Source organism: Perkinsus marinus, assembly GCF_000006405.1.
Source record: "Perkinsus marinus ATCC 50983 genomic scaffold scf_1104296955288, whole genome shotgun sequence".
Classification (NCBI taxonomy): Eukaryota; Perkinsozoa; order Perkinsida; family Perkinsidae; genus Perkinsus; species Perkinsus marinus.
The window spans coordinates 141348-166926 of NW_003207820.1; the positions used below are offsets into that span (position 1 = coordinate 141348).

Genomic DNA, 25579 nt, shown 5'->3' on the forward strand with positions numbered 1-25579 from the left:
TGTGCCGGAAGCATTTCACGTAGTTGTATCTATTGGTGGCTAAGCGTCCTGAGGGAAGTCCTCCCGACCGATCGATGTTCCGAATCACCGCATCCACCATGACTGTCAATTCACGAATTTATTAGTTGCCGCGATTGCATTGCGTAGAAGCTGTGGTCGGCGCACAGCAACGTTGTTGTAAGGATACCAATTCCGGTTAGTAGGACGCATATTTCCCTCTCTGGGATACAACCGACCACCTGAATCTTGATGCTTTTATCCCGAGCTCCGCGGTTCCTCGATGACGAGGTGGCGATCGATTCGGCGCCCGCCGTCCTGTCAGTGAGTGCATCTTCGGAGGTAAGGGCCAAGCCCAAATACAAGATGGGAACAACACCGCGATGGTTGGAGAGTAGGAAGCCCGCGACCCCACAGACTATACGTCCACTGCACTGTAGATGAGCAAGACAACGGAAAAGAGCTAGCCACGGACTGTCAAGGGGCTCCACATTGGAACTGGAAAGAGAACCTTAGAGGGTTCGAGGGGAAGTTCAGACGGAGTGAGCGTTTCCACCAAACTGGGACCAAATGTGTAAGTGCACCCGCACGTACAGCGCGTCCTTCTGGGATTGTTCACGCGATATTGTTGATAGGCCGCCTTTACAAACCCGGGAGACTCGAATCTTGACTTCTGTAAGCTACAACATGGACGTTGCTCGGTGGTGATGCGTAAGCCTCTCATTGATCGACGCCCACCGATCTCGTCGAGTCTACCTCGTCAACGTGTGGACAGTAGGGGTTCGTTAAAGACTTCGCAAAACATTACTCCAAGTAGGGCACCGGTCACACAATATAGTCATGCCCTCGCACTTCTAGTACGTCGTGGTGCTATCGGTCGCCCCGGACGGATACCACTTCACCGACAACCTAACGGCCGTTTCGGGCTCAAGGTTGTTGATGGTGAATTAAGAACCCCTGAGGGTCAGCATAGGGTCGTGAGCATAGATGGCAAGAGACTCGACAGTCGAAGACTCATTGCATTAGCAAGCCGTATATACCAGGGGCCAGCCCGTTGCATGATGATCGAGAGAGGACGACCTCGACCGACACAGATAGACTTGGGCTCAGAGGGCAACAACTCCGAGGATGGGGAAGAGCTAATGAATGAAGAACGAGAGGTTGCTTACGACAAGGAGGAGAAGAGGTCCAACGATGAACCCCCACAGTGCTCGTTAGACAAGCTTGAAACGAGTGAGCCCTTGAACATGCTGACTGCGGCCGCCCTTTCGAAACTCGACGGGGAGAAGCCAGTGGTGCACAAGGTGCCCTTCGCTCGCAATGCATCTAACCCTCCGGCATCAGAGATCTCTACAGGGGCATCGACTGCAGTTCATGAGAGGCCTGTTCGATCAACGGCGACATTCGGACAATCCAAAAGGGAAAGATTCGAGACTCGCCGTAATGACGCGAACCCCGACTGGTCATTGAATCCTATAGAGATGTCTCAACGAGTGAAAGGCGGGAGCATCATGCCACCCCACCACACGAAACGGGCATCCGAGGATCAGGCCCCGTCGTTATCGGAGATTGAACCCGACCTGAACTTGGTCAGAGAGCGTGCTCCCAACGCGGTGATAATGCCTGTATCGATGCCCCTTGGGGCCAGGATGGAAGAATCATCGTGTGGGCCCGGGAGTTATGATCTATCGCCTCCCTCTCCGGGGCCATGCAGTGCTGTCATGAGGATGGCCGAATCTCGAGAACGGCATAGTCCGCACTCCCACACCTCCCTCCCAGGACCAGGACCAGGAACATACGAGGTAACGGCCAGCGAGTGCTCGAGAGAACCGTCACTGATTATCAGCAGAGCTCCGAGATTCAGCAGGGGTGGGTATTCACATCCAAACCCTTTTGAAGATCAGAAATGAGCAGATTCCCCCGCATCGTGCCACGAGATTGGTGGCTACGAATTGAAGCCCAGGAGGCGGCGCTCTTTGAGTGCTGTCATATTGCCAACGGGGATCCGTCTCGCTACGATGGTGAGGGGCGGTTTATGCCTGATGGAGGGGTCTCTAATTTGCGAGGACTCTCCTGGGTCGAACCCTGCTTGTCAGATGAGAGAAATTCATCCGGAGCCGGGTACTTACACTCCGCAGCATCTGGACATCCATAGGCCAGACGTTGGCATCCTACAGTGGAGTTGGGCCCGAGACGTGGCCATAAGATACGCTCATGAGCGGCTCTATGGCGAAAGCCGGCGACAGATAGACAACTGGGTGAGTGGGTCAGCGAATATCCGTCGTACAAAAGGTTGTCCACCAGGAAGTTCGTGCGATGGATTTGGCGTCCCCCAACCACGATAGGTCCGTTAGACGTGGTAGCGTCTCGCTGGTGGATTATGAACGATCCGCGAAGGCTCCACTCGATGTGAGTGGCTCATTCGGGATGAATGACCTGATCTTGGTCTTGACGCTGGTCAGACATCTCAAACGGTACCTCGTCGTGGCGGCTACGAGGATACTTGGAGTTCCTACGACTTCAACACTCCAGAATGTGGGGAATTCACAGCCTTCTTCGGGTGCAAGCAAGACTTTGATCAATGGAAGAAGGAGTCGAGACGTCACGAACTACAACGGAGCATCGGTCGAAGACGTAACCATCCACAGTGTGAACTTTTTGCATATTCTTTACCCGAGTTGCCCAAGGGCGTTGAAGTTGATTTTGGTTCTGCGCAAGGGCGCAGAAGGCAGTCAAAGGAGAATACAGACGTCCGGGTCGAAGGAGACGTTCTGATGCTCGATCCAGAAGTCCTTCCTAAAAATCTCGGAGGGGTCCCGTTTCATCTACAGGAGCCTAGGGACGATCCCGAGATGGACATGAACGGTGATGTTTTGATCTTATCGCCGAAGAAATTGTCTAAGAATCGTGGAGGAGCAATCAAGCTAGACCTGCAACCAGCAAGGGAAATCAAACTCCAGTGTGATGTGGCGGGTGTCGGGCCGGTCGACCAAGTGTATACCACCGAGCCGCCTCGGAGAGTAGAGGCAGACGATGCCAGTGAGGAATGTCTCTTACATTTCAAGGAAAGTGATCGCACACGGCCACTCGGTCACTTACCCAAGTGGCTACTCAGAATGAAGCAACAAAAACGCAGTGAATTACCAGTTGTAGAGGAAATATAATGAGTTTGACTGTGTCCGTCTGGCCCTTGCGTTTCACAGTGACTAGATCAACTCAACTCATCCGGATTAGCCAAGAAAGTGTTGAACGAATGATACAGAAAACGTCAATCAGAAAGCGCCAAACTGAGCAACATCAGAATGAGAGTTCACAGACTCATCCTCGAGCTCTTCACCAGGCGGGCTCTCCGAGTCATTCATAGACAACATATTGTCTCGAGCAATCTGCATGGTTTGTTCACGATGAATAGACTCCTGAGTTGACAAGTTAGCACTCGATGCCATGGTAACTCCTGGAAACAACTCCTGCTCTATTTGCTGCATCTCATCCTTGTTAGAGGCTTGGTCACAGAGCCACAGGACAACTCGAGCAGCCTACGGAGTGGAATCACTGACCACTCAATAACCGAAGGAATTGTTACCTGCGCCGGCGACAACATCCCTCGTAAATTCTCGACACACTTCTGCATACTATAAGCCCTGATACTGAGGGCTCGTTTCATGTGCTCAATAGGACGAAGACAGCTCAGTGTTTGTTGCTTCTCCTGAGCTACGATCTCCTCTATCTGCTGTAACTGCGTCTTCTGCTCATCAGTCAAATTCAGCCGTTTCTCCAACTCCTTCCAGTCCTTCCCGACACCTACCGCGTGAGTGTCACTCGCCTTTGTAGCCGCCGAGTCCGCGTCTGGCAGGCCCCCGTTCGAGGAGGCACTCTCACCGTAATAATAAAACGGCCCGATCCTCCGCTCATTCAACCAGAAGAGAAGCATGTTCACAGGGGATATGAATAGCTCCGGTGACTGCTTCAAATCCTTCTCGATGCCAACACGTCGCTCGACGCCAAGGACCCCAGTCGCACCAACAGCGCGCCCACTAGACTGAACAATTCCACACTGAGAGTGGCATCGGAGGCCAACGCAGTTCGAAGTTGGTTGATGTTGTTCCGGGTCTCCTGGTCCAGACTCTCAAGAGAGAGCCCAGTAGCAGCGTACTCCTTCATTCGATTAACTTCATGGCTGAGCTTCTGGACCTTGTCTTCAAGGGTCTCCAAGGTACATCTTCTCCCTCTTCCGTGACTGCCTGGCGGATTCTCTTCTCGTCATCCTAGTACCCTAAGAAGATATAAGAGCAGTCTTCGGCGGCCGTATTGATATCCCAAAATTAATCGAATAACTCGTGGAATGCGAAAACAGCGGCATCACCATTCGCGCCGAGCCGGGGCCAATGACTTACAGCATGAATTTGATTCGCCTCACCTCTCCACTTGGATGAACAGCCTTCAGACGTTCCTCTCGAGTGCGGTGACCACCGCCACTCTCACCGCCGTTTGGTAACAACTGTAGCTCAGAGGACATGGCCCAGTGAAACACCAATGGAGAGCAACTGCAGTAGAGACGGTATGAACGATAGCAGACACAGCCAGTAAATAGAAACTCTTTGCCTACGTTTACACAACACCTCTACAAACTAGACTGACACTACGGCTGAGAAGATCTCTTAAAGAATAGGGTGAGAAATGACAAACTGAGGACAGAGTGGAAACTCGGGAAGCTCCTTCTGACGAGTCAGGGAATCCCGTACGTCGACGAGAGGTCCTCAATTTTGTGAGACAACTTTTTGTAGATCTCGGTGCCTCTATCGCAGACGTTGTCAAGACCAAGGAGGCCGATGTAGTTCATGTCACCGGTCCTATTAGCAATCCAATGATGCAAGTCAGAAAAGTAGACGTCCATGAGCAGGCTAGAATGATACTGTAATATAGCAGTGAATTGGTCTAAGTCATATTGCCAATGTCCAGCAGTAGATAGGATCCTCCCATCGTCAGGTGGGCAGACTGACGCCAGGTCAACCAGAGTCTCGACCATCTCGTTCACTCTGGAGGTCGGCCCTGATGAGCCCGGCTCCAGCAGGCAAGAGGCGAATCTCTCTGAATCATTGAGCTTGGTGTAGCAGTTGAGATCACCTCGACCGAGGGTGCAGCCGTGACCAGCCTCGAACACGAAGACGTGACCACCATTGTCGAGGCGCCCATACTCCTTCGCCTGACCCACGGTGAGTCCACGTAACACCTCACAGGACTCGCCCCCACCCCCAACTGACTTCATAAGCCCTAGGCCTTCTGACACATCCCACACTGCTCTTCGACACGACTCGTCGTCCGGCATATACTGCTGATACTGTACTAGAATGAGCTCCTCTGGATGCTCTCCCGCTACTGCAACAAGATCCTCTAGGGCCTTCCGCAAGGGGGTATCGATGACGAACAAGCCATGATGAATACGCACGACTCCGTCATCTGAGCAAGCCCCTCGTAGGTCGAACGCCCGAGCGCCGCATCCGAATTGCCGTCTCAGGTCTCCAACCTGATTCTTAGACCATCGAACGATATTATCCTTGGAAGGCTCGGTGTACCCCATACCGGCGTCGTGGCTCATGATCTGTAACACTTGTGATCCCAACACCGACCAGCAGAGCCGATGAGCTCACCATGGGATAGTGATTGAGGGGAATGTCATCCACGCTGGCAGTGGAGAGGAATATGTGGAGGCTCCCTAGGAGGACGAGAGCTATCATTGGTCCCAATATCAAAGTGAATACTGACCGCTCATGTTATCGATTCAACACGAGGCCCTATGAACTTACAGGGAACAAGTCGTTCAAGAAGATAATAGAATACTCAAAAGTTCAGAATGTCCAAAAGTGCCGCATCAAGCAGCTAGGGAGGGGGCGACCATAAACTAGTATCATCGTCAGGCAACAACAGTCCGCTCCTTCGGGTACTCTTTCCCGAGCAGTACAGCGCGCTCTCTCAACTTCGCGTTCAATTCAAGGCCGTGGTCGCAGACGTTCTCGACTTGGAGCATGTTGATGTTTGTCAAGCCTTCAATAGCATCTACTAGGAAATGGTTCAATCGGCTGAAGTACTCATCCATGATGAGGCTGGAAGACGCCAGACGGACCCCTTCGAATTGGTCCAAGTTGTATTGCCAGTGTGCCTCGTTTGTCAAGAAATTATACCCCTTGGGAGTCAGTCGTGAGATTTGCCGTATCGATTCGAGAAAGGCCTCCACCTTCTCAGAGGGACGGCTAGCATCAAACGGCGTATAGCAGTGAACTGACCACTTCCCCTCAGAGTCAGTCGAGTGACAATGCTCGCCACCGTGGTCGTCCCCACAGTCCCTCTCGTAGACAAAGACATGACCACCTGAAGGTACTTTAGAGACATTCTTAGCACCTCCAAGGGTCATCCCGTCTAGCTTGCTACAGGGTACAGTAGGACTGCCGATGGACTCCATCAAGTTCAACTCGGACAGAATAGGACCAACTTTAGCCTTACACTCAGGGGTTTCCGGTCCATACAAACCAAGACGAACAAAGATGATCTCCTCGGGATTTTCTTTTGCCCATCTCATTGCATCTTCAAGGACCGACTTTAAAGGCACATGAACGACTTGGAGTCCGTGATGGACAACCACCTCACTGTCAGCGCACGCCGGTCGAAGATCGAATGCTCGAGCCCCACAGGTCAGCTGATGATAAAGACTGCCGACTTGGTTCTTGCTACACCGATGTATGAGTTCAGTACTGTTCTCAAGGTAACCCATGGCAGCATCGTGCGTCATCAGCTGAGATACCGACAACAATGATGAGCTCCAACAGAGGCACGAGGACTCACTATTGGATAACGATTGATAGGGATATCGTCCACACCTGCCCACACTGATATAACGGCTAGGCAAGCAACTATGCTGAGACGGTGTATCATGAGGCTACACGAGCTGCTTCAACGGGTGTCCCACCATACTGTTGAACTCAACACACTGCACTAGGATACTCCTATAGTCACGGAGGTTAGGCTTGAATAGGGTTAGTGTAGCCTGCCTAAACACTTATAGTTTTGAAAAAACAATGCACAGGCTTAGGTGATGACGGTGGGCTCCTTGCGAGCAGTGAAACCCTCCAGGTCGGACACTCGTAGTGCAATTTTCATGAGCTCGCTCTCGACCAATGGCCCATGGGACGCTATCTTGTCGAAGTCCTTCTCGAACAACTCCATGTAGAGACGGATGGTCGCACCTGGGGGGAATGTAAATTCTCATGAGGACACTGAACGGCCGCTAGCCTACCAGCACTGCCAGTCCCCGAAAGTCTGAAGACGATTCTCCCACCATTCTCAAAGGTGATGATGAGGCCTTGTTTCTCAGCGATGCTGCCGTCGATCGGATCGACATACCTGTACTCCTCAGCGCTAGCCACGGTCCAGCCCTCGGCAAGCTTGACACCTATATAGAGAGTAGAGAGATAACACATGCAAGGTAGGAGGAGCCTACCTCGAGCCAAAGAGTTGTCGGCGATCTTTCCTCGGATATGATCAAACATTCTATCAGCCGCCTCACTCTCCACACCTTCATAATCACAGCGAGTGTAAAAATGGCGACCGTATTTGCGCCAATGGTCCTCGTTGATCTCTCGGACACCCACCTGAGATGATAACAGTAAAGACAACAAAAGAAGCGGCGATCAAGCCCGTGGAGGACGTGGGGCTCACCAAGGGCTTAGTAGGATCTTGATTGCGGAAGGCTAGTATAGAGAGCCAGCATAAGATCTGCACAAGTGAGAGTAATGGCGAACAAGAAGGGAAATGTACGTACACTGAAAAGACCATCTTTCTCTCGAATCACATTGGAGCCAGTGCCGAAGGACTCTTCGCCACAGAGCGAGACCTTACCAGCATCCATAAGGTTACCGAAGAACCTGACAATACTGCAGTAGGAGCCAACTAGATAGGGCGAGTCGAAGTACTTCCAACCAGTCGGAGTTTGGTAGCAAGGGATGCCCCGAGCCTTCGAAACGACATCTACAGCTCGGGATGTGGGCATGGACCGGGCTACACCAGGCAGACCAGCCTTGTTGAAATACCTGCAGAGGAAGTCCTCGCCGAGTCTCGCAACAACTGCCACTCACGGTATAGCGCCTTGCGCGGCATAGTCGAAGATGATCGCGAGGGAATCCGAGGGGCTCACGAACCAGTCTCGGCCTAGAGAGGACAACAGCAAGTGGCACGCTGTACCAGAAGATGAATGACCTTACCAAGGACCATGTTGCGATCGCCATCCCCATCACTCGCGGCACCAAAGACCGGAGCATTAGGATTCTTCGAACTGTCCATCTTCTCCACCAAACCATGAGCATAAGTCAAATTCGGGTCCGGATGGGCTCCACCGAAATCCTCGAGAGGTGTCCCTTCGACGATAGCGGCTGCGGGAGCTCCCAATTCATCAACGAATACCTTCTTAGCATACGGCCCGGTGACGGCGTTGAGACCGTCATATAGCATAGTAAAGTCAGGACGGGCAACCAGCCTCTTCAAAGCCTCAAAGTCGAAGCACTTCGCATGAGGTCCACCCAAATCTCAAGAGGATCGATACCTCAACCACGCATTCTCCACCAGCAAAGTGTTGCTCACCGAGCTGAGCGAGGTCCACTGGCCTGTCCAGATCCGCAATCGAGTACTCCTTGATGGTCTTGGAGAGGACATAGATCTGGTCGGTTACCTTCTCAGGCGCCGGACCACCGTTTTCGCAGTTGTACTTGATACCCCAGTCTGCATTAGGGCCTCCCGGGTTGTGAGATGCGGTCATGATAATTCCACCAAAAAGACCACGTTGTCGAATAACTGCCGATACCCCAGGAGTCGACAAGATACCATCCTTGCCCACAACGAAGCGCCTCACACCGTTAGCAAAGCCGATGCGAATGGCCGTCTGAGCAACCGCTGAGTTGTGGTACCTACAAGGACACTTTTACAGCGAAGGCCTCAATGCATCCACGAAGGGCTCACCTCCCGTCACCGCCTATGACCAAAGTCTTGCCCTTGAGGTCGTCACCAATGGAAGTGAACAAGCACTGTAGCCAGTTTTCGATGTAGTTAGGAGTGCCTGTGATCACCGCCGTCTTCTTGCGAAGACCCGAAGTGCCTAGCATGAGGACATCATATCCGTGATATCACCCTACGGCCTTCTCACCTGTCTTCTGCCCCTCAATGGGGACGGTAGGAACCTTATGAATAGTCAAAGACATACTCGAACAAACCTACTTTAAAGTGTAACGGTGATGAATTGGATCTAATTGGTATCTTTCTCGAGGCTAGTTAAGATACCGAAGCGATCCGCGACAACACAAAGGCTGTCTACCTCCCATCGGCCCCGTTGCTCACCATCACAACCCCGCCTCGATGTACTGATAACCCAACAACCAGGAGATTAATGAGACTAGTCTTGCCCTTATTGTTTTGATAATACGCATGCTTCACTGTTGCAATGCATAATGTACAGTAGGTGATCATCCAGGAGAAGGCGATGATGGAAGTGGTGGGAAGGTGTAGGGTTCGAATGAATTACAATACTGTCGGAGTCTTCGGATAGCCAAAGACATCAGATCCTCATCTTCACTGAACACGACCTGCCAGGCAGCAGCCTCGGGGGACCTAGATAGGAATAATACAACTGCCCTCTTGCCGATCCCGAATAACTACTCTAGACTAGGAATATAGTCCTCGTCATCAGGCTCCACTGCTGGGCACCTCCCAGAGGACCTGATATCGCTTGGTGGCGCAGTGACCACACCATCCCCAACTCACATGCTATCACACAACTTATACCTCACCGCGAGCTTCCAGACACCCCTATAGAAGTCCTCATCACGGGGTAGTCGATGTATGCCGTGGAACAGCTTGACCAGTTCTCCATACCGAGTCGGCTCCTTCAGCAGAAGTAATATCATCTGCGTCAATTTTCTGCTCAACCCGAAGATGGTGGTGATATCGTCGAGCCCTTCGATATCCACAGGACCAGAATCCTCGTTTTTTCGTGCCTTCTTGGAAACCCTCAAGTCCGGTAGCTCACCCTGCACCGCAAGGTACTTCATCGTCTTCGGGTTGACCCAGAAGCCAAAGGCTCCCTTAGGCAAGTCCCTCAGGGGCATCACCGTAGCCGGATCAGCCTGCCCTAACTGTGCCGGCGATAGAGCTCTGATTATACCATCACACACGAAGATGCGCTCCCCCACAGCGACATCCCGAGCCGCTACTACTCGGAAGAGGCCATCCTTAGCCACCCTTTCAGGAGGCATAGGAAGGATCTGTACAGCGTCAGTGTCGAAGACTGAAGACCTATGGTTCTCCCCATGGTTATGGACATAGGCTTGCAGCAATGCTCCATGGCCATACGAGTCCGTGAGATCCTCGTAAACCTCTCCGAACCCCAAACGCGGTGCCAAGTCGTCTTCGCTGATGCCCTCCCTCCTCCCTCCCCTCGGCGCTCTGACCTTGACTGATGGTGTACTACTAGGCAAGCGATAAACTGTGAGCTCATCTCGGGCCCTCACGGGCCGCAGCGCTATCAGGGCCTTCAGCCCATGCCCCATACCAGGGTCCCCAGCTGGGGATTCATACACCCATGTACAGTTAGGAGTGAGCGATCTCGTGAGGTACCTAGTAGAAGGAAACGCCAACTAACCCCAGTCGAATTCAAGTAGTAAGCCTACATAGCAACACCTCCCGAGCTGCAGTCGATGACCACTGTACGCTTCTGTTCCGCGAGCTTACCCTCCTTGCTCAGACCACACAAGAACAACTTCGATGCCCGAAGCTCCAAAACGCAGTCATCCGCGGGTATATTAGACATGGTGTTGAACTCAGCCGTGAGCTCATCATGTAAGCCCCTCACACGCTCCAGCAGGTACGACGCCATTTTCTCCCCAATATTGTTGCCATACGCCTCCAGTATGCCTATGAGGCGGGTCAGGCACTGAATGCGGCACATGGACCCCCGCTCGGTCGTAGACGCAGATTTCGGATGCTGACAAATTTGGTCGGGTTCGCATTGAAACAACAGAGTACCCACCCTGCGCTCCATATCGATCGCTTTCTTCCACCATTTCAGGGCCTGCCTTAGATTCTCCTTGGTCGGCTTCAGCTCGGAAGCCGCCTCGGCAATAATGAGGTAACACCACAGGACCCAGCATGTAGGCTCTTGACTAAGACAACCTCGTGCAAAATTTGATATGCAACTGTCGAGAATATGCGGTATGATTTTCTATTCCGGAATCCATGATAGTGAACAACTTGTCTCTAAAAGGCACTCATGCAACAGCAACGTTTACATTGGTTATGCGGTATAGTTCCAGATTGATTCTTATTAACCTCAGGAGATAACACGCACTTTTCATATTTTCCTATCAAATATGATCACCCGCTGTATTACTCGAGACGCTTGCCAGCTATTTGCAACGCCTCCCTCGCATTCACTGCAGCATCCTGGAGCTCTCTGAATGCGTATTTTATTCTTGCCAACCCGACGAACCAAGGAAAGCATTTCTGCAATTCTTGGTAGACCTCGTTCCTACGCTTCACTCCTTCATCGTCCTGTTTCAACGCGAACGTGTATGCCTCACAAATACGCCTGCAAAAATTTTTCATCCTCCGTCCAGACTACCATCATCACTACTCAGCGTTGAGGAGGCAATCAATCTTCTGCGTCACCGCCAAAGCCCTGGTGCTCGCCGGTGCGTCTTTATCGAAAATCACCGACGTACAGATCCTCACAGCACTTTGATATTGTCCACTTTCAGTATGGCAAACAATCAGAGTCTCCCTGATACCATCAACAACCCTAAGGAGAGACATGTCCCATAAGGGGGGGAGGGACGGCTCACCTGTAACCAGGGTTGTATTGCTCTAGAGCACCACCCCATCGCCTGATACCCCAGTCTTGATGGAGTATAGTAGCGGGCAACTTCAATAGGGCTTTACCCGCCTTAATACACTTGGCGTACTCGCCATTATTATACGTACTATCCAACTGCTTCATCAACCTATCGAACCTCTCTTGCGAAGGTTCCTCATCGTCCTCCCCAACTAGCCCCGACGACGCCGGTGAAGGCTCTCTGATTGTTGGCTGTCCATGGCCTCCTCCCCCCTGATGAAGTGGTACACCATAGGCCCCCAACCAAGGGCCACTCCCACCAGTTGTTTCCGCCGCCTATCACCATTCTTCGGTCCTCGTCGTTGCTGTTGGGTATTGGGCTCGGAGGCTACAGCTAGGGCGGAACTCCCTCGGGGGCCTCGAGCCCTTGTACGTTGTCGCTTCTTATCATTGCCTTGGACCTCAGTGCTTACATTTCTCCGCTTAGTAGGGCCATGCATGTGCTGAAAACAACTTCAACCTGAACAACAGCGGCTAATAACAACAACCCTTTGGTGACCGTAACACGAGGAAGAGTAACATGTTTGGAAAATCAGTGAGCATGAACTACACAGAGTATTGAAACCAAATCAGACTATCAAAGATAACCCCGATCACGCATGAGGCCCAAAGCCTCGCTCAAACTCCCCACCACGTCTTCAGTAGTGAGCTTGCAGCCGAGCTTGGTAAAATCTATCGCACCTAAACGTAAGAACAGTTCCGAGAAACCCCGCAGTCCTGAATTGTGTGCACATTGCATTCCGACTGAGTAATACTCAATGTGTAGTTTGTGTACTGTTTGCCTATCTATACTCAGTGAGTATAGATAGGCAAACCGTAATCTCTTGGTACGCTACCGAGAGGTACCGTAGCGGTGCCCATCTGTAATTCCTACCCTTCATGAGCTTATCCTTCACCACACTGCCACTGCGATCCAAAATGATGGCTTTGCATCCCGCTCCAAGGGCACCAGCGTAATCTACATTAAGTCGGTTGCCGATGTGCAGCATCTCATCGGGAGCAATCTCTCCAACAACCCCCTCCTTCAACATCTTCCCAACTATATTAGCCTACAGGGCAAAACCAAGAACGCCTTCCAAGCCGTTGAGAGGGCCTCGAGGGTCATCGTGCTTGAGTGAGTATATACATACCTTCCTTAGAGCCTCCTGAAAAGCAGCTGCATTTGGCTTCAGCAGCGGAGGGTCATACTCGGCGCCAAGGACACTGAAGTGAAGGGCCTCATGCAGGGCGTCACACAGCGGTAGGGTGTCGTCAATATACCGTCCGTAGGAGTTGTCCAATAAACCCGTGATTAAACCTGACCCCACCGACACCAATATAGCCGCACTCTGGGTTGATCGCCATGCTTCATAAGAAGAGACACTACCAGCTTTCTGGCACTGCTGTAGGAAGTCCTTAGCATCTGGCTGAGCCTGCCAGGTATTCACCGAGCCAAACTCCGAGAAAACGTCTTGGAAGAAAAGTTCAAATTCGTCCTTCGACCACCCATTAGCCTGCAGTAAGAGCACTCAGTGCCAACATACACAAAACCATCGAAGCTTACCGGCATGCCAGGAGCGTTCAAGGTCTCATATACCGACACTCTCCACCAATCCTTATAATACTTCATCACTAACCACCACCCAACGCCTCCCTACCCAGCACTCGAGCACGACTTACCTCCATCCGAACCAACGCCGAAATTGGGGTATTTCATTTGAGTGGTCTTGAACCCGTGAGCGTAGGCTCGTTTTACCGTCTCCTCGTCAACAGGCAAACCATAGCGACGCATTGCCGCACAGTAGACCGCGTGGACGGACCGCTTTAGCTGTATCAGCGTAGGGATGCATTCCACCGTTACGCACTTCAGCATTGTAAAGAAGACTCGTTCAACCAATCGGCCACTTCCCAACATTGGTATTACTGAGAGCTCAAAACCAGGGTATGAACAGCATCATGTTTAGCATTAGCATCATCATCACATATCGTTCATGGCACTCTACTCATCGGAGTAGATGTAATTGCCATCACGAAGTGCGGCTTCAATACGCTGCATCCCACAATCCCCAATAGAGGATCGACAAACTATGATAATGACAATATAGGAGAACCAATAGGAATCCTAAGCTCTACTCATGCACACTACAAAGATAAAGATACGCCTGTTTGCTCAGCGGTCATGATAGCATGCAACCATCATCAGAAGATGAACCTACAGTCTCCGAATTAGAGAGTAGTAGGGAATTAGAGTATTCCTATTATCGTAGAATACGAGTGATAGTAAATAATGACCAAGAGCAGGCACGACGTAGAGCCCTTATTCTCTAACACGACTGCTGCTATCAACCTTGTCAGTCTCCTGACCGCCGCCCGATGGTTCACGGTTGAATGCTCGAGCCTAAATGCAGCAATTGGCCGCGACGATCCCCACCAGCCCACTGACCATCTCCATCTCTAGTTCGGCACTTGTCATAGCCTCAGTCGTGAGCAACAAGTCCTTGATCAACTTCTCTATCTCTTCTTCTCCGTCGGCCGTAGCAGCAGCCCCCTCATTGACAGTGCTCGACGCCGCTTCAGGAGCGGCATATACCGGCACAGTAACCTACAAGCATTCACTCAAGCCAATCACTCAGCATCTCCTTACACCATCGAGGCTCGAGGCAAGAGGCTGAGTATGGGGTACTATTGAGGAGGTGGAAGTCGGCATTGAGCTATGTGGGGGTGGAGGCAGGAGGCGTGGACAATACTGAGCTATGTGGGACGTAGAGGCTACCCTCATGCGACTGCCGCGACCTGACCGTATCAGCAACAACAGTGGCGGTGCAAGCCGGAGGGACTCCTCACCCAACAGGGTCATGCCAGGCACATCAGCAAGGAATACCCTCAGCTTGTTAACTTGGAGTATGTCCAGATAGTAGTCCAAGGCCCCCAGCGCCGGATATGCTTTCTTCCACAGCTTACGCACCGACGAGACTCGAACCCCAATAGTCTTAGTCCTGAGGAGATTAGTCCTCCAAGCCTTCCAAAGAGTGTCCATCCTACCGCCTGGCATGCACCCTAGCCTTGAGCTGTGGAGTGATCAAAGCCTCAGGGATCTTCGACCCGCCCAGGCCCGCCATAAGGACACTAACCCTCGCCTTACGGTAGCTACACAACTCATCGACTCCTCACTACTACAGCCCGTCATTCACCTGGTATTGTCAAGATCATCATCCTCATCTTCACTTGTACTAGTGTCACCATCCGTGACACCATTACCACTCCCCGCCCAACTCTTCTCCAATGCCGCCACATAATCAGCATGGTTCTCCCATTCACCAGCCTGTTTCTTGCAGTAGTCACGGATAGCCTGAGAAGATTTTCCCACCAAGCCCAGCAAGGTGACTCCTTACAGTGGACAGCAACTGCCTCAGGTCCTCCCCTGAAAGCGGTATCGGCGCTCCCGTCATAAGACCATCGCCACTCCCCAGTATGGGCCCATATGGCTGCATTTTCTGACCCTGTGGGGCTGGAGGCGAATCACAGCTCGACGCGGAGGCATCCGAGGAATCATCAAGAGGCACTTCGAAGTCCGGCATGCCTTCCAATGGAGCTACTGAGAAACTCGCCACAGCCGACGGCACCTACAGGACGAGTCCCGAGGGCAAACACGGCCAAGCTGCAGCACCTCGGTATTTCTCGATAGCACAGCCCTAGGGGAAGACATCGGCAGTAGACCATCTATCGGATCACCAGCCGCCTAAGCACATCGGATAATACTACAAAAATGCATACAGTAACCTACTCCCGGCAACGGGCGACTCAGAGCAGTAGCATTAGACATTGATGACAACTCGCTCAGCAAAGATGCTGCTGTCAGATACTGAGAAAGAATATCTCCCCAAAGAATAAGTCGCATCAATTTCATATATCCTACGTTGCTAAGGATATCAGCCGGGGGGCCTGTCGGAGGCGCCGTAGCCTCCATCCGAGCCGCCTCTATCCCTGCCCAAGGGGGTCAATAAGGAACATACCTCAACACTACACTTACTGGCCTGTTGAGCGATCTGCGCTGGTATGGAGTACTCGGCCTTCACCCTTATACGTACCTAAGCAATAACCATGATAAGAGCAGTGGGGCCTTCGCTGACCTCAGGGTGTGTGCCCAGCATCTCGAGCTCCTTGCAGGACAGAATAAACGGCAGAAGCTTCATCACTCCAAATTTGGCACGCATGCCCTTCAGGCTTAACGCCCCACGGAAGTACCTTAGATAATCAATGACAGGTCCACCGCCCTTCAAGTGTGCCTACCTCTCCCATTCAGCCGAGAACAAGGAGAGGGCCAAGCCCGGGGACGGAGTGAGCAACCCCGAAGGCGTACGGTGACTACTACGGTCACAAAAGTCTCTGCAGGACCAGAGCGGTTAACCAGTGTGAGATTCCTTGCCTGCTCACCTGACCACAGCTACGACCAACTCCTTGAAGAAAGAGAGGTCTTCAGTATTGATCGTGAAGGACTTGTCTCGGACCACCTTATTAGCATAGTCGCCAACGACCAGGGGTGGGCACGTATCAGCACCTACCACCATCAGGACTAGCCCCGAGCCGGGCCTATCTCCTACCTTCAATGCCTGGTGTCGGCTCCATAACGACCACACCATTATCGGGGTCGTAAGTAGTAACCTTTTCCATACCAGGAGTAGGGGCCTTGGGGGAATCATAAAACTCAATCGATGGCTGACATGGGGAGAACATAAGTTTAGTTTCGGGTATAATGAGCCTACCATGATAGCATCAATGATAGACGATAGCGATGTGAACTGTGTGCCCTGTATGACGAGCCACCTCCCTGTACGACGACGGAACTGATGGGGGATCTGCGTGACTCTAATACCGGTCATACCGGTAGCTCGTATAACCTATATTGACAAGTGCATCACCTCAAGAGAGCAACAACCCCTTACGTTAAGTATCTCAGATTTGAGATTCTCACTGTCGGTAACCCCCTTAGGCGCTGCTCTGCTCGACCCAGGGACGAACTCAGCGGCTTGGGCGTTCAATTTTGTTCCTCCAACCGCGTTCACCAGGGGGTTCTCAGTCGAAACCGTCATGATAATATATCTAAGATATTATCTCAGGAGGACTCCCACTCAATGACCAACCTCTGTTATTAATGGACCTGTTAGAATAATGGCTTGTTGCCTGCCGCAGCAGCAACGGTACTGTAATGTTAAAGTTAACTGTCAACAATCGAATCCATACATGTCAAATCTGTAAGAGTAGTCGTCTGTAAGCTCCCTCGAGCCAGCACGTATCCCTTTTCAAGTCCTGTTGGTACAATCCTCTCACAGCAAGATTATCAGTGACCGCCAGGCACCAAGCGCGACCTTGACGAGCCGATGTGCTCTTTTCATGCAATTTGCACGAAATTAATAGTTGGTCAAACATCGACCCGGGTTCGATCCCCGCGGACGACATCTTTTATTTATTCAACCCTAATGCACTGTTTCAACCCAAGACCCAAAGGACTGCGAGAAAAGGCTTCCTTGATGGTGATGTTACCAGTGGCAACTTGCCACAATAACAACAGCACTTCAGCAGATGCACCACAAAGTGAGGCAATAACATCATCATCATGGTCATCACCATAATCATCAGCAAAAACAACATCGAACGACACTTCTATCATCACCCAGGGAGTCAGGATTATTGACCCAGGGTAACTCTATCGAGGTAACCACACGTCTACATCATGCGTATCGTATGTCTAATAGGGGCACCGCTAATACTGATATGTGAGTAACAACACGACCCAGCCTACCACTGACGATACTACAGGCGTAGTAATTCTTGTAGTAATTTTATATTCCTTCCGATTCGATGAGCGACACTATCGTTGAGACATTCTTCAAGTTGGAGCAGAAGTGTGGTACGATTATTGGGAAAAGTGGTGGTAAGACAAAAGCGACAGCAAGGCGACTTAGAAGTTCCAACCGGCAGCAATCATAACAGCACCAGTAATAGTCTGTCAACATCCACAACGTTACCCGCCTCCACAGCGAGCAATCTGTGTTTAATTAAATAGCAAAGACAACGTCATTTGGCCTTGAGCGACTTATGGGGCTCTTCCGAATCTTTTCACATCGACTGCACCATCAGTGATAACAGTAGTAGTTGGCGCGTAACAAGATGCTAACCGATAGAGTCTGTCACCTCTCACAATAAGCGTGCCCAAATTTCCTCGCGGATCGTTACAAGGAGTAGCTCCGAAGGTTGTTGAGTTCGTTGATGGCGTGTCGACTTCCGCCAGTAGGCCTTCAACCGACATTAGCGGCGACTAAGAAGACGAACTCATCTTCATGTCATCATCAGTACCATCTCACCTGCTGTAAGAAGCTATTGCTGTTATCGGCAGCGCTGTCAGCGTAGCCACACTGTCCATACGCTGTAGTAGCGGCGGGGGTACCATCACAAAAGAACGTCAATAGCCCGAAGAGAGCCTCGGCAGCAGCAGCATCAGTCGTACAAGATAGTCGCTCCGCTGATCTACTCGTAGTAGTCTGTTTCTCCCCTCCATAGAAATTAGTGATAATCGCTGATATCAGGTCCACACTGATATTCTTTCCAGTGATGCCGTGCAATCCGAGCATCGCAGTAGATTCTGGGGTCGCCGAAGGGGAGGAGGGGGGAGCGCTATTAGCATAAATACGAGACACTCTAGCCTCGCTGACTGGGGACTAAGAAAAGGATTCGACGTCGACCTTAGCAATTCCATTACTATTAAAGTCTTCACCATGATAACAGACCACGACTATATCCCTACCTCAGTGATATCAGTCCGGATGCCATCTGCCAAGCATATAGGAGTCTTGATGAACCCTTGCTGCTGATGATGAGTCATCATTGATGACCACTCATAGAGGTGAGTAGTGGGACCGTCTCAGGAGTGACAATCGAGGGCCTAGTATCCACAGTCTTCGGTGATAGTGATGATGCCTAACCACGCAGCATTACTCAGAGTCATGAGGCTTTCATCACCTTCTGGCCACCTCGGCACCTCGGCAGTCCTGGACACGTATGGATAAATCGGCTCGTCTAAGTAGAGCTACCAGTAAGCAACCACAGACGCCACAATATCGCCCTACATTCCTATATCCAGCGAGCTCCAGCACAGGCTGCAAATTCTTACCGTATTTATCATACCAAAGCCTTTCAATATCAGTCAGCAGTACCCCCTGCGCCTGAGAAGGCACCAATAGCAGTTTGTGTTACTCAGCAATACCAGCCAGGTTACCTCGGGAATTATTCTAATAACCTCCACACTATCATCGTCTCCTATGGAGACGACAGTAGTGTGAATGGGTGCCGACTTGCTGTTGCGACCATTCGAGACTCCACCGTCCTACCACGACCACTCCCCCCATCCCAACAATCACTATATACATACCTTGGCTCTCTCAGCTGCTATGGAGAGACTCTGCCCAGCCTCGTTATATTTCTCCAACAGCCCCCTCCCTGCCGTGTCACCCATAGTAGCCCATGTTGCCAACTCTGACATCCGCTGCACTCGACATTTCTCTGCTACTAGGTCGAACAATAACCTGCGACACCAATAGGTCCTTCCCCATCGTTACTACTACTACTACTACTACTACTACTACTACTACTACTACTACTACTACTACTACTACTTGTGCAACTGCTGACGAAGGCCGTCCTTTCCAGCGAAAGCCTCGTCAGAACCCGAAAACCTCGAATTACCGTCATCGAATAACCCAACTTCGATAGATTCTAGGAGAGCCCAATGAGCATTGCTATAAGTGAACTATAGTCTTGTTAAGTACGTAAATAGCAAAGATTTACTCACAAACCCAACTCTCCTATACACTACGATGAAGAGTTATATCCATACACCGCGAGACAGCGAATAAAAAATCATCACAAGCTAGCAACACGGCGCGTTGGGCGGGAGGATGCTGATGCTCACGGGAGGGGCAACAGAGTTGCTTCAACCCCGATTTTCTCACCTGGCGAACACAACAGACAAGTACACATGAATGACCTTCTCGCAAAGCTCACCAAGTTTTGACAGCTCTTGCTGCAAGTGCTCCGTTGCCGCATCCTCTCCTACCGGAATGCCGATGGTCATAGTCGTATCGAACACATCATACCTGCAACTGAAGCTCACGAGCAAGGCACATGAGCAGCAAGTTACCCGATATGAGATCCGGACACAACTTCGGACTTGAGGTCCAGAATGTCGATATCCTTCTGAGCGAGATACCTGCGCAGACCGAGAGCTCACTCAACTAACTCTTTAATAAAACTCACTCGCAAAACCTCCCGAGGATGTTGTGTTCATCCGGCCCACATATCCTCAGCTGCCTTCGGAGTGTAGGAGCTGCAGAAAACAGAGTGTAAGAGGCGAACGGAAGTTTAGAGGAATTACTCCCTGTATCTTGCCCAGTCACTTCCTTCAGTGTACGCTTTACCCCAATCAAGTACCTGAGACATGAGGGAGCCATCCAAGCCACCTAAGATCCGAATTAGACTCGTCGCGACGGGAATAGTCCCTGCAAAGGAATTGCCGGCACTGCCAAGGAGTCACGAGGGTAAGTATGAAAGTATGATGATTACGAGTTTACTCAGGGAAGGCGTCAGCGAGTTTTTCCTTCAGTTCCTCAACACGCTCACTCTGAAGATTCACCTGCGGGAGATGACATTGATCTATCCGATAGAAAGGACAATCACTATATCGAGAGAAACAAATGATGCGAGCTGACAACCAAGGTAGTCCGCGACGCGTACGCTAGAGCAACAATTTTTTCAAGCCGGTTTAGCTTAGTGGTAGAGCGTCAGTCTTGTAAACTGAAGGTCGGCGGTTCGATCCCGCCATCCGGCTTCATGTACCAACCTTACTATGTACTGTACATAGTATGTACCAAGATTTACAATGGAATTCTCCCTCAATTCAACGCTAAGCTCACCTCAGCCATGACAGTAAAGTCTTGCCCCAGGATAGCCATACGAGTTCTCCCCAAGCTGCCACCAACTGGATGAATGCAACCCCTGCATAAATCACGGACGAAGCCGACCTTGTTTGTCCCTGGGAGAAAAACATCTGCAACCCTATCACGTAACACTTTCAAGCATAGTAACTCACAACGCACAAACCGTATGGAAATGCGAAAGTGATGTAAAGGTGATCCGTGAAATCGTGCCCGCGGTTTATGAGCCTCGTGAACTCAGCGAGAAAAGGCACAAATAGCTAGCCCATAGTCAACATACCCGAAACGCAGACGATGACAGATTCGAAGGGGGTAGCGGTTTCAGAAGACATGCATCTCAGACCAGGCATCGTGAGAGGGCTGCCAATAATGCGGCTTGGGAGAGCTCTGAGTAGACGATTCGAGCGAGCGACGGATAACATTGGTAAGACAAAGGATCCTGATCAACACGGCGGCGATGCCTCAATTCATCTCGGTCAGCTTCATTCTGACCGAGCTACCAGTAAAGAGGCAGCAACACCTCCAGATAGAACTGAGGCTACAATGCTACTGCAAGATTGGCACACACCACTGACAAGGACAACGAATAATGCGTCATGTTCCGCGTCAATACCGCTGTACCACGCACCCATGTCCAGCCGTGAGTTCTGGTGAATTATGAATCAAGAAGATCAAAGATCACGCAGCAGCATCAAATTCATTGAATCAAACGCAGATCAGTCAGTTTTCAAGAGAAACACCTTGAAGATTCTTGCCAATGCTATGCATGAAAGGCAAAGTCCACATATGGGAGCATCGATCATAAGAGCATTCAAATCTATCGAGACGACTGATGAGCCTAGGGAAACTCATCATGAAGCGGAGACCAAATTATATAACGTCTATGCGATTGATCCCCCGAATCTCAAGTGTGAACTCACTCCGTTTCCACCCTCTACTTTGGCTCCAACGTCCCCTAGCATCGCGAATCATCCTGCCTCGCCTCCGTACACACGACCATCGCATCACTCGAGACCTTCAATGCCTGAAGGAACCGAAGTGGTCACCTGATAAGGAGCTTGACACCACCGCTCCAGCACCACCGAGTGAGCAGCTATCCGCGTAGCCTCCTCCCCGGAATATACCATCTGGCGAGGAAAACTTCCCATCACCGTGCATACGGTCATCTTTCCAACCACCACGATACCTACACCACTACACTAAGGTTCACTCAGTAAACAGTTATGAAGCGCCGAAAGACTGGCACGAACGGTTGCGAAGCGTCGCATGTGAGCGATTGGTCTGATGCCGTGACTTGCATCCTGCCATCCGGCCATCGGAATTCTCCCTGTCCCTCTATGTGATCCATATGGAACTGCCCCCAGTAGGAAGAGTTATCGGGCCATTTGAAGCAACCGATCCCATGTTTGTTGCCCTCCACGTATCTGAGAGGGTTGTTGAAGCCTCATCCATTTACGGATCGAAAGCGGCGAAGTAACACATAGCCTTCTTAGCTTAGTTGGTAGAGCACCCGCTTAGTAAGCGGGAGGTCGTCGGTTCAACTCCGGCAGAAGGCTCATGTGAAATATGAATATCTTACTGTCCTGCGTATCGACATCCATCAACCCATTTCTCTTCACCATCTCCATGCTTGAGGCCATTCACCCAGCTCCCTCGATACCTATCATTACGGTTCTGGCGAGACTACGGCACGATTCCTGGCGACCACATATGAACTGCCACGCTGCAAAGTTAACGAAAGTTTGCGCGTCTTGATTGTCGAGCATCAGCATGAGTATAACGGAGTTTGTAGACACTAAAGACACCACATTCATAGAGTAAGATGACTGTAGCAAGATTCGATCGAAGATACTAGCTGAGACGTTGAAGCACTTGAGTGATGCACTCCCGCCCCACCTGCTCCTTTTGCCTTTGTATGTTCCCCGACCTTTGGCCCTCCCACCTTCCCACTGCCCTTCGTAGTATTCACCATTTCTAACAAAAGAATCCACCCAATCGTTCAGACTTAGCACCAGAGTAGAAGATCGGGTTATACTTTCAACCTCACTCGGAAGCCCAACAGAGGAGACGACAGTCCTAATCTCACGGATATTCTATTCTCCCCCATCCATGCTTTATACCACCACATACTTGCCCTTCGTACCAGGACCCGTCATCATGTTGCATTCTCGTGTATTCGACCCTGTGAGCGAGAGAGCTGAACCACAGCCTACACCGTTCTCACCACGCCTCCACTTTATTTCTCTTCCTCTTAGCCCCTCGCCTTCTGCCGAATTGCCCCTTACCAGCATCAACCCTGCAAACCTCCCTGGGGCTCGCCCGCCCCAGTTCCATGCCGCGCGGGGTGATCATTCGCGGATGCGAACATTTATCGAGGGCGTGCGACATCGCGGCGCCCATTGTCGGGCAAACCGACGCTGAAAACAGAGCTGGAACAGGCCGTCCACGACGAAAGTGCCAACGAGGCGAGTCCGCCCAGGAAACTCTCCGTATCTAAACGGCCTGGTAGGAAATCTTCGACAACAAAGTTGAAGTGGGAGATAGATCAGTTCAATTTCACAACATCTCGGATTCGCTTTGGAGTAGGTATGTGAGCGACAACCACTACAGCTGCTGCCCACCCAATTAACCGTAGTGACTAACCAAACTGAATTCATGGATACGTAGTGGAGACACTTCACATTCAGAGTGAGGTAGTGGATGCCCAAAGGCCGACCACTCCTGTGTCGGTAGAATACGCAACAACACAGCTCCCATTTGGGCCTTCGGTGGCTGCCACTGACGTCACTGCTGTACTCTGATCGACTGTGAACCTAAATGAGCATACTCAAGGGACACAAGTCACCCTCCTTAGGGATCGCCACCTCTGGATAGTAGTAGATGCACCGCGTGCTGTTGTTGCTGCTGTTGCCTTAGTGTTCCACATCCGAGCTAGAGGAGAGTCCGTAGTTGGCGATAAGCCCGGCCACCACCTGCATCAAGAACCCTAGTGCTCAGTAGGTCCACACGAGCCTTCCTACCGCCTCTCCGCCTTGCTCCGCCGCTGTCCGTTTTGATCCCTAGGCGCCATAGTAGACGAACCAGCCCCATGACTATCAGGATTCCACAACCATCGACATACTTGGCCGTCCACGCCACCCGAAACCATGCAGAGGGTCGAGGACGGGCCTACACACAGACACACACGTTCTACACCAGACTGTCCTTTTACTACTACTACTACTTCTACTATTACTACCAGCAGAGGTCTCACAACAACAACTCGTGTTCACGCTGTGGGCCAGCCTTGATACCTGATCAACGACTCATCTATCTCTAATTGATACCTCCACTGCCCACCCTAGGTTCAGTTGGAGAGGCCTTTCCCTTTCTCCAGTCCCACACATGCATACGCCCCTCCGAGTCGCCAGCACACAGGATGCCACTCTCCGGCTGCGTGCTCAGACACGTTAGCGACGTCGATAAGGAGCCAGCTGATCCAGTGGACCTGAGCCCCTCGAGATAGTTTCCTCAACACTGAGGTGAGCGAGATCTTACAAACTCAGAACGGCACAAGCGGCGGCACTTGGAGACACGCGCAAGTCGAACATTTGTATGTGCCTGTCAATTGAGCAAGAACTCCATCGTGATCCATAGCATCAGTCCATAGCCCACCTGCCGCTGGTCACCGCGACTATATTCTCAGAATCGATGAATCGGCATGACGAACTGCCGCTGAGGACCACCCCAGCTCCCCCACCAGTAGAGTCCGCACCACTTCCACTCACAGGCCGACGATACACCGGACCACGCCTCATCGCATTACAGTGATACCTGCACATACACAAGCATCATCCAAGCCTCAGTCCACGATAAGCCACATGGTCTCATCTAGGTAGTACTAACATACAGGACACATATACCTAACCCCAGACCAACATGCCTACACCTTCAGGCCCCCGAGGGCGGATATCATAGCGATCAAATGCCCGCCAGTGGCGACATCGAAATCGATCAGCTGATCCTCTTCCTCCTCTTCCTCTCCAGAAGGCGAGTAGAATGGCGTTACCTCCCTGGTCGTGGGGTCAACCGTGTACAGAGAACCTAATTCAGGCCTGCCCATCCGCCCTGAACTACTGTGACCACTCACCGTTGGTAGTCCCCAATACGAGAATCCCTCTCGCAGTGACACTCACACGGACTGGTCTGTTATTATCTGTCAACTCTAGATCCGAAGCTGTACCAGGACGCCCCGCCCGGACCGAGAGACTATATGAACCTAGCACCATCACATACGATGACTCCATCAACGGCAAGGTACTTTTCACCCGGTTTATGTGAAACATCATCCTCAACCTCCAACCAAGTGAGGCCTCTATCCCCAGCGCAAAGTAGCTGTGGTCGCCCTCCATCCACTCCGTTACACCATACCATCCCTCGGACAACATCCCCCAAAAAGGTAATGCTGGAGTCTTGGCCATCACCAACGTCAGCTGGATAGTCTCTAGGCTCCAACACCGACTTCGAAGCGCTGTCCTCCAGACCTGACCACTCAGGTATCATGTGTAAGCAGTCAGCATAAACTGCTACCACCCCGAATGACCGGAAAAGGGGTACTGAACTTGCTGCTGGCGAGGGAGGCTCGCTGAGGACGCCCCTCACTTGCAGGCCCAGTCGACAGGAACACCATTAGTCACTAACATGTTAGGAA

General features: G+C 51.3%; 10 protein-coding genes and 2 non-coding genes across 12 annotated transcripts; 3 read left to right on the plus strand and 9 right to left on the minus strand.

Annotated features, from left to right (window-relative positions):
* Nucleotides 1-1181: 1181 nt before the first annotated feature.
* Pmar_PMAR029031 (hypothetical protein) lies at nt 1182-1437 on the plus strand (the record flags this gene model as incomplete). The annotated part of the gene is made up of 1 exon (XM_002775880.1): nt 1182-1437. A coding segment is annotated over one exon (256 nt), but the record flags the coding sequence as incomplete, so codon positions are not given.
* A 1832-nt stretch (nt 1438-3269) lies between these two features.
* Pmar_PMAR029032 (hypothetical protein) lies at nt 3270-4513 on the minus strand (the record flags this gene model as incomplete). The annotated part of the gene is made up of 3 exons (XM_002775881.1): nt 3270-3533; nt 3581-4036; nt 4415-4513. The coding sequence occupies 3 exons, from the start codon at nt 4511-4513 to the stop codon at nt 3270-3272; spliced, it is 819 nt and encodes a 272-aa protein (XP_002775927.1).
* Nucleotides 4514-4656: 143 nt separating this feature from the next.
* Pmar_PMAR029033 (hypothetical protein) lies at nt 4657-5755 on the minus strand. The gene is made up of 2 exons (XM_002775882.1): nt 5646-5755; nt 4657-5596 (listed from the first exon to the last, which is right to left on the minus strand). The coding sequence occupies exons 1-2, from the start codon at nt 5730-5732 to the stop codon at nt 4724-4726; spliced, it is 960 nt and encodes a 319-aa protein (XP_002775928.1). The 5' UTR covers nt 5733-5755; the 3' UTR covers nt 4657-4723.
* A 153-nt stretch (nt 5756-5908) lies between these two features.
* Nucleotides 5909-6763, minus strand: Pmar_PMAR029034 (hypothetical protein; the record flags this gene model as incomplete). Its single annotated transcript, XM_002775883.1, has 1 exon — nt 5909-6763. One exon carries the CDS (start codon nt 6761-6763, stop codon nt 5909-5911), a length of 855 nt encoding a protein of 284 aa, XP_002775929.1.
* Nucleotides 6764-7077: 314 nt separating this feature from the next.
* Pmar_PMAR029035 (phosphoglucomutase, putative) lies at nt 7078-9239 on the minus strand (the record flags this gene model as incomplete). Its single annotated transcript, XM_002775884.1, has 11 exons — nt 7078-7235; nt 7286-7441; nt 7490-7640; nt 7708-7764; nt 7811-7913; nt 7962-8078; nt 8124-8196; nt 8250-8570; nt 8626-8948; nt 9001-9136; nt 9185-9239. The coding sequence occupies 11 exons, from the start codon at nt 9237-9239 to the stop codon at nt 7078-7080; spliced, it is 1650 nt and encodes a 549-aa protein (XP_002775930.1).
* Nucleotides 9240-9283: 44 nt separating this feature from the next.
* Pmar_PMAR029036 (hypothetical protein) lies at nt 9284-12363 on the minus strand (the record flags this gene model as incomplete). Its single annotated transcript, XM_002775885.1, has 10 exons — nt 9284-9398; nt 9565-9645; nt 9694-9753; nt 9799-10650; nt 10704-11017; nt 11063-11195; nt 11423-11620; nt 11666-11830; nt 11874-12136; nt 12184-12363. The coding sequence occupies 10 exons, from the start codon at nt 12361-12363 to the stop codon at nt 9284-9286; spliced, it is 2361 nt and encodes a 786-aa protein (XP_002775931.1).
* Nucleotides 12364-12471: 108 nt separating this feature from the next.
* Nucleotides 12472-13809, minus strand: Pmar_PMAR029037 (Rhythmically expressedprotein 2 protein, putative). The gene is made up of 6 exons (XM_002775886.1): nt 13583-13809; nt 13467-13534; nt 13290-13416; nt 13054-13220; nt 12798-12972; nt 12472-12604 (listed from the first exon to the last, which is right to left on the minus strand). The coding sequence occupies exons 1-6, from the start codon at nt 13773-13775 to the stop codon at nt 12501-12503; spliced, it is 834 nt and encodes a 277-aa protein (XP_002775932.1). The 5' UTR covers nt 13776-13809; the 3' UTR covers nt 12472-12500.
* A 410-nt stretch (nt 13810-14219) lies between these two features.
* Pmar_PMAR029038 (hypothetical protein) lies at nt 14220-16992 on the minus strand (the record flags this gene model as incomplete). Its single annotated transcript, XM_002775887.1, has 17 exons — nt 14220-14300; nt 14346-14504; nt 14676-14695; nt 14747-14898; nt 14945-15049; nt 15094-15251; nt 15295-15525; nt 15570-15641; nt 15687-15764; nt 15819-15886; nt 15933-15990; nt 16033-16147; nt 16193-16267; nt 16337-16460; nt 16504-16618; nt 16666-16800; nt 16846-16992. 17 exons carry the CDS (start codon nt 16990-16992, stop codon nt 14220-14222), a joined length of 1893 nt encoding a protein of 630 aa, XP_002775933.1.
* Nucleotides 16993-18249: 1257 nt separating this feature from the next.
* Nucleotides 18250-21239, minus strand: Pmar_PMAR029040 (hypothetical protein; the record flags this gene model as incomplete). Its single annotated transcript, XM_002775888.1, has 14 exons — nt 18250-18618; nt 18705-18767; nt 18920-18976; nt 19027-19122; nt 19176-19283; nt 19329-19482; nt 19573-19632; nt 19909-20052; nt 20097-20165; nt 20213-20282; nt 20331-20386; nt 20527-20588; nt 20869-20987; nt 21170-21239. The coding sequence occupies 14 exons, from the start codon at nt 21237-21239 to the stop codon at nt 18250-18252; spliced, it is 1497 nt and encodes a 498-aa protein (XP_002775934.1).
* Pmar_PMAR029039 lies at nt 20712-20783 on the plus strand. Its single transcript has one exon. It is a non-coding gene; the product is annotated as a tRNA-Thr (tRNA).
* A 654-nt stretch (nt 21240-21893) lies between the features above and the next one.
* Pmar_PMAR029042 (hypothetical protein) lies at nt 21894-25558 on the minus strand (the record flags this gene model as incomplete). Its single annotated transcript, XM_002775889.1, has 16 exons — nt 21894-21913; nt 21936-22075; nt 22188-22313; nt 22469-22549; nt 22786-22863; nt 23020-23071; nt 23776-23861; nt 23910-24057; nt 24128-24182; nt 24229-24376; nt 24427-24489; nt 24544-24702; nt 24816-24972; nt 25019-25147; nt 25197-25412; nt 25462-25558. The coding sequence occupies 16 exons, from the start codon at nt 25556-25558 to the stop codon at nt 21894-21896; spliced, it is 1755 nt and encodes a 584-aa protein (XP_002775935.1).
* On the plus strand, nt 22373-22445 carry Pmar_PMAR029041. Its single transcript has one exon. It is a non-coding gene; the product is annotated as a tRNA-Thr (tRNA).
* Nucleotides 25559-25579: the final 21 nt, after the last annotated feature.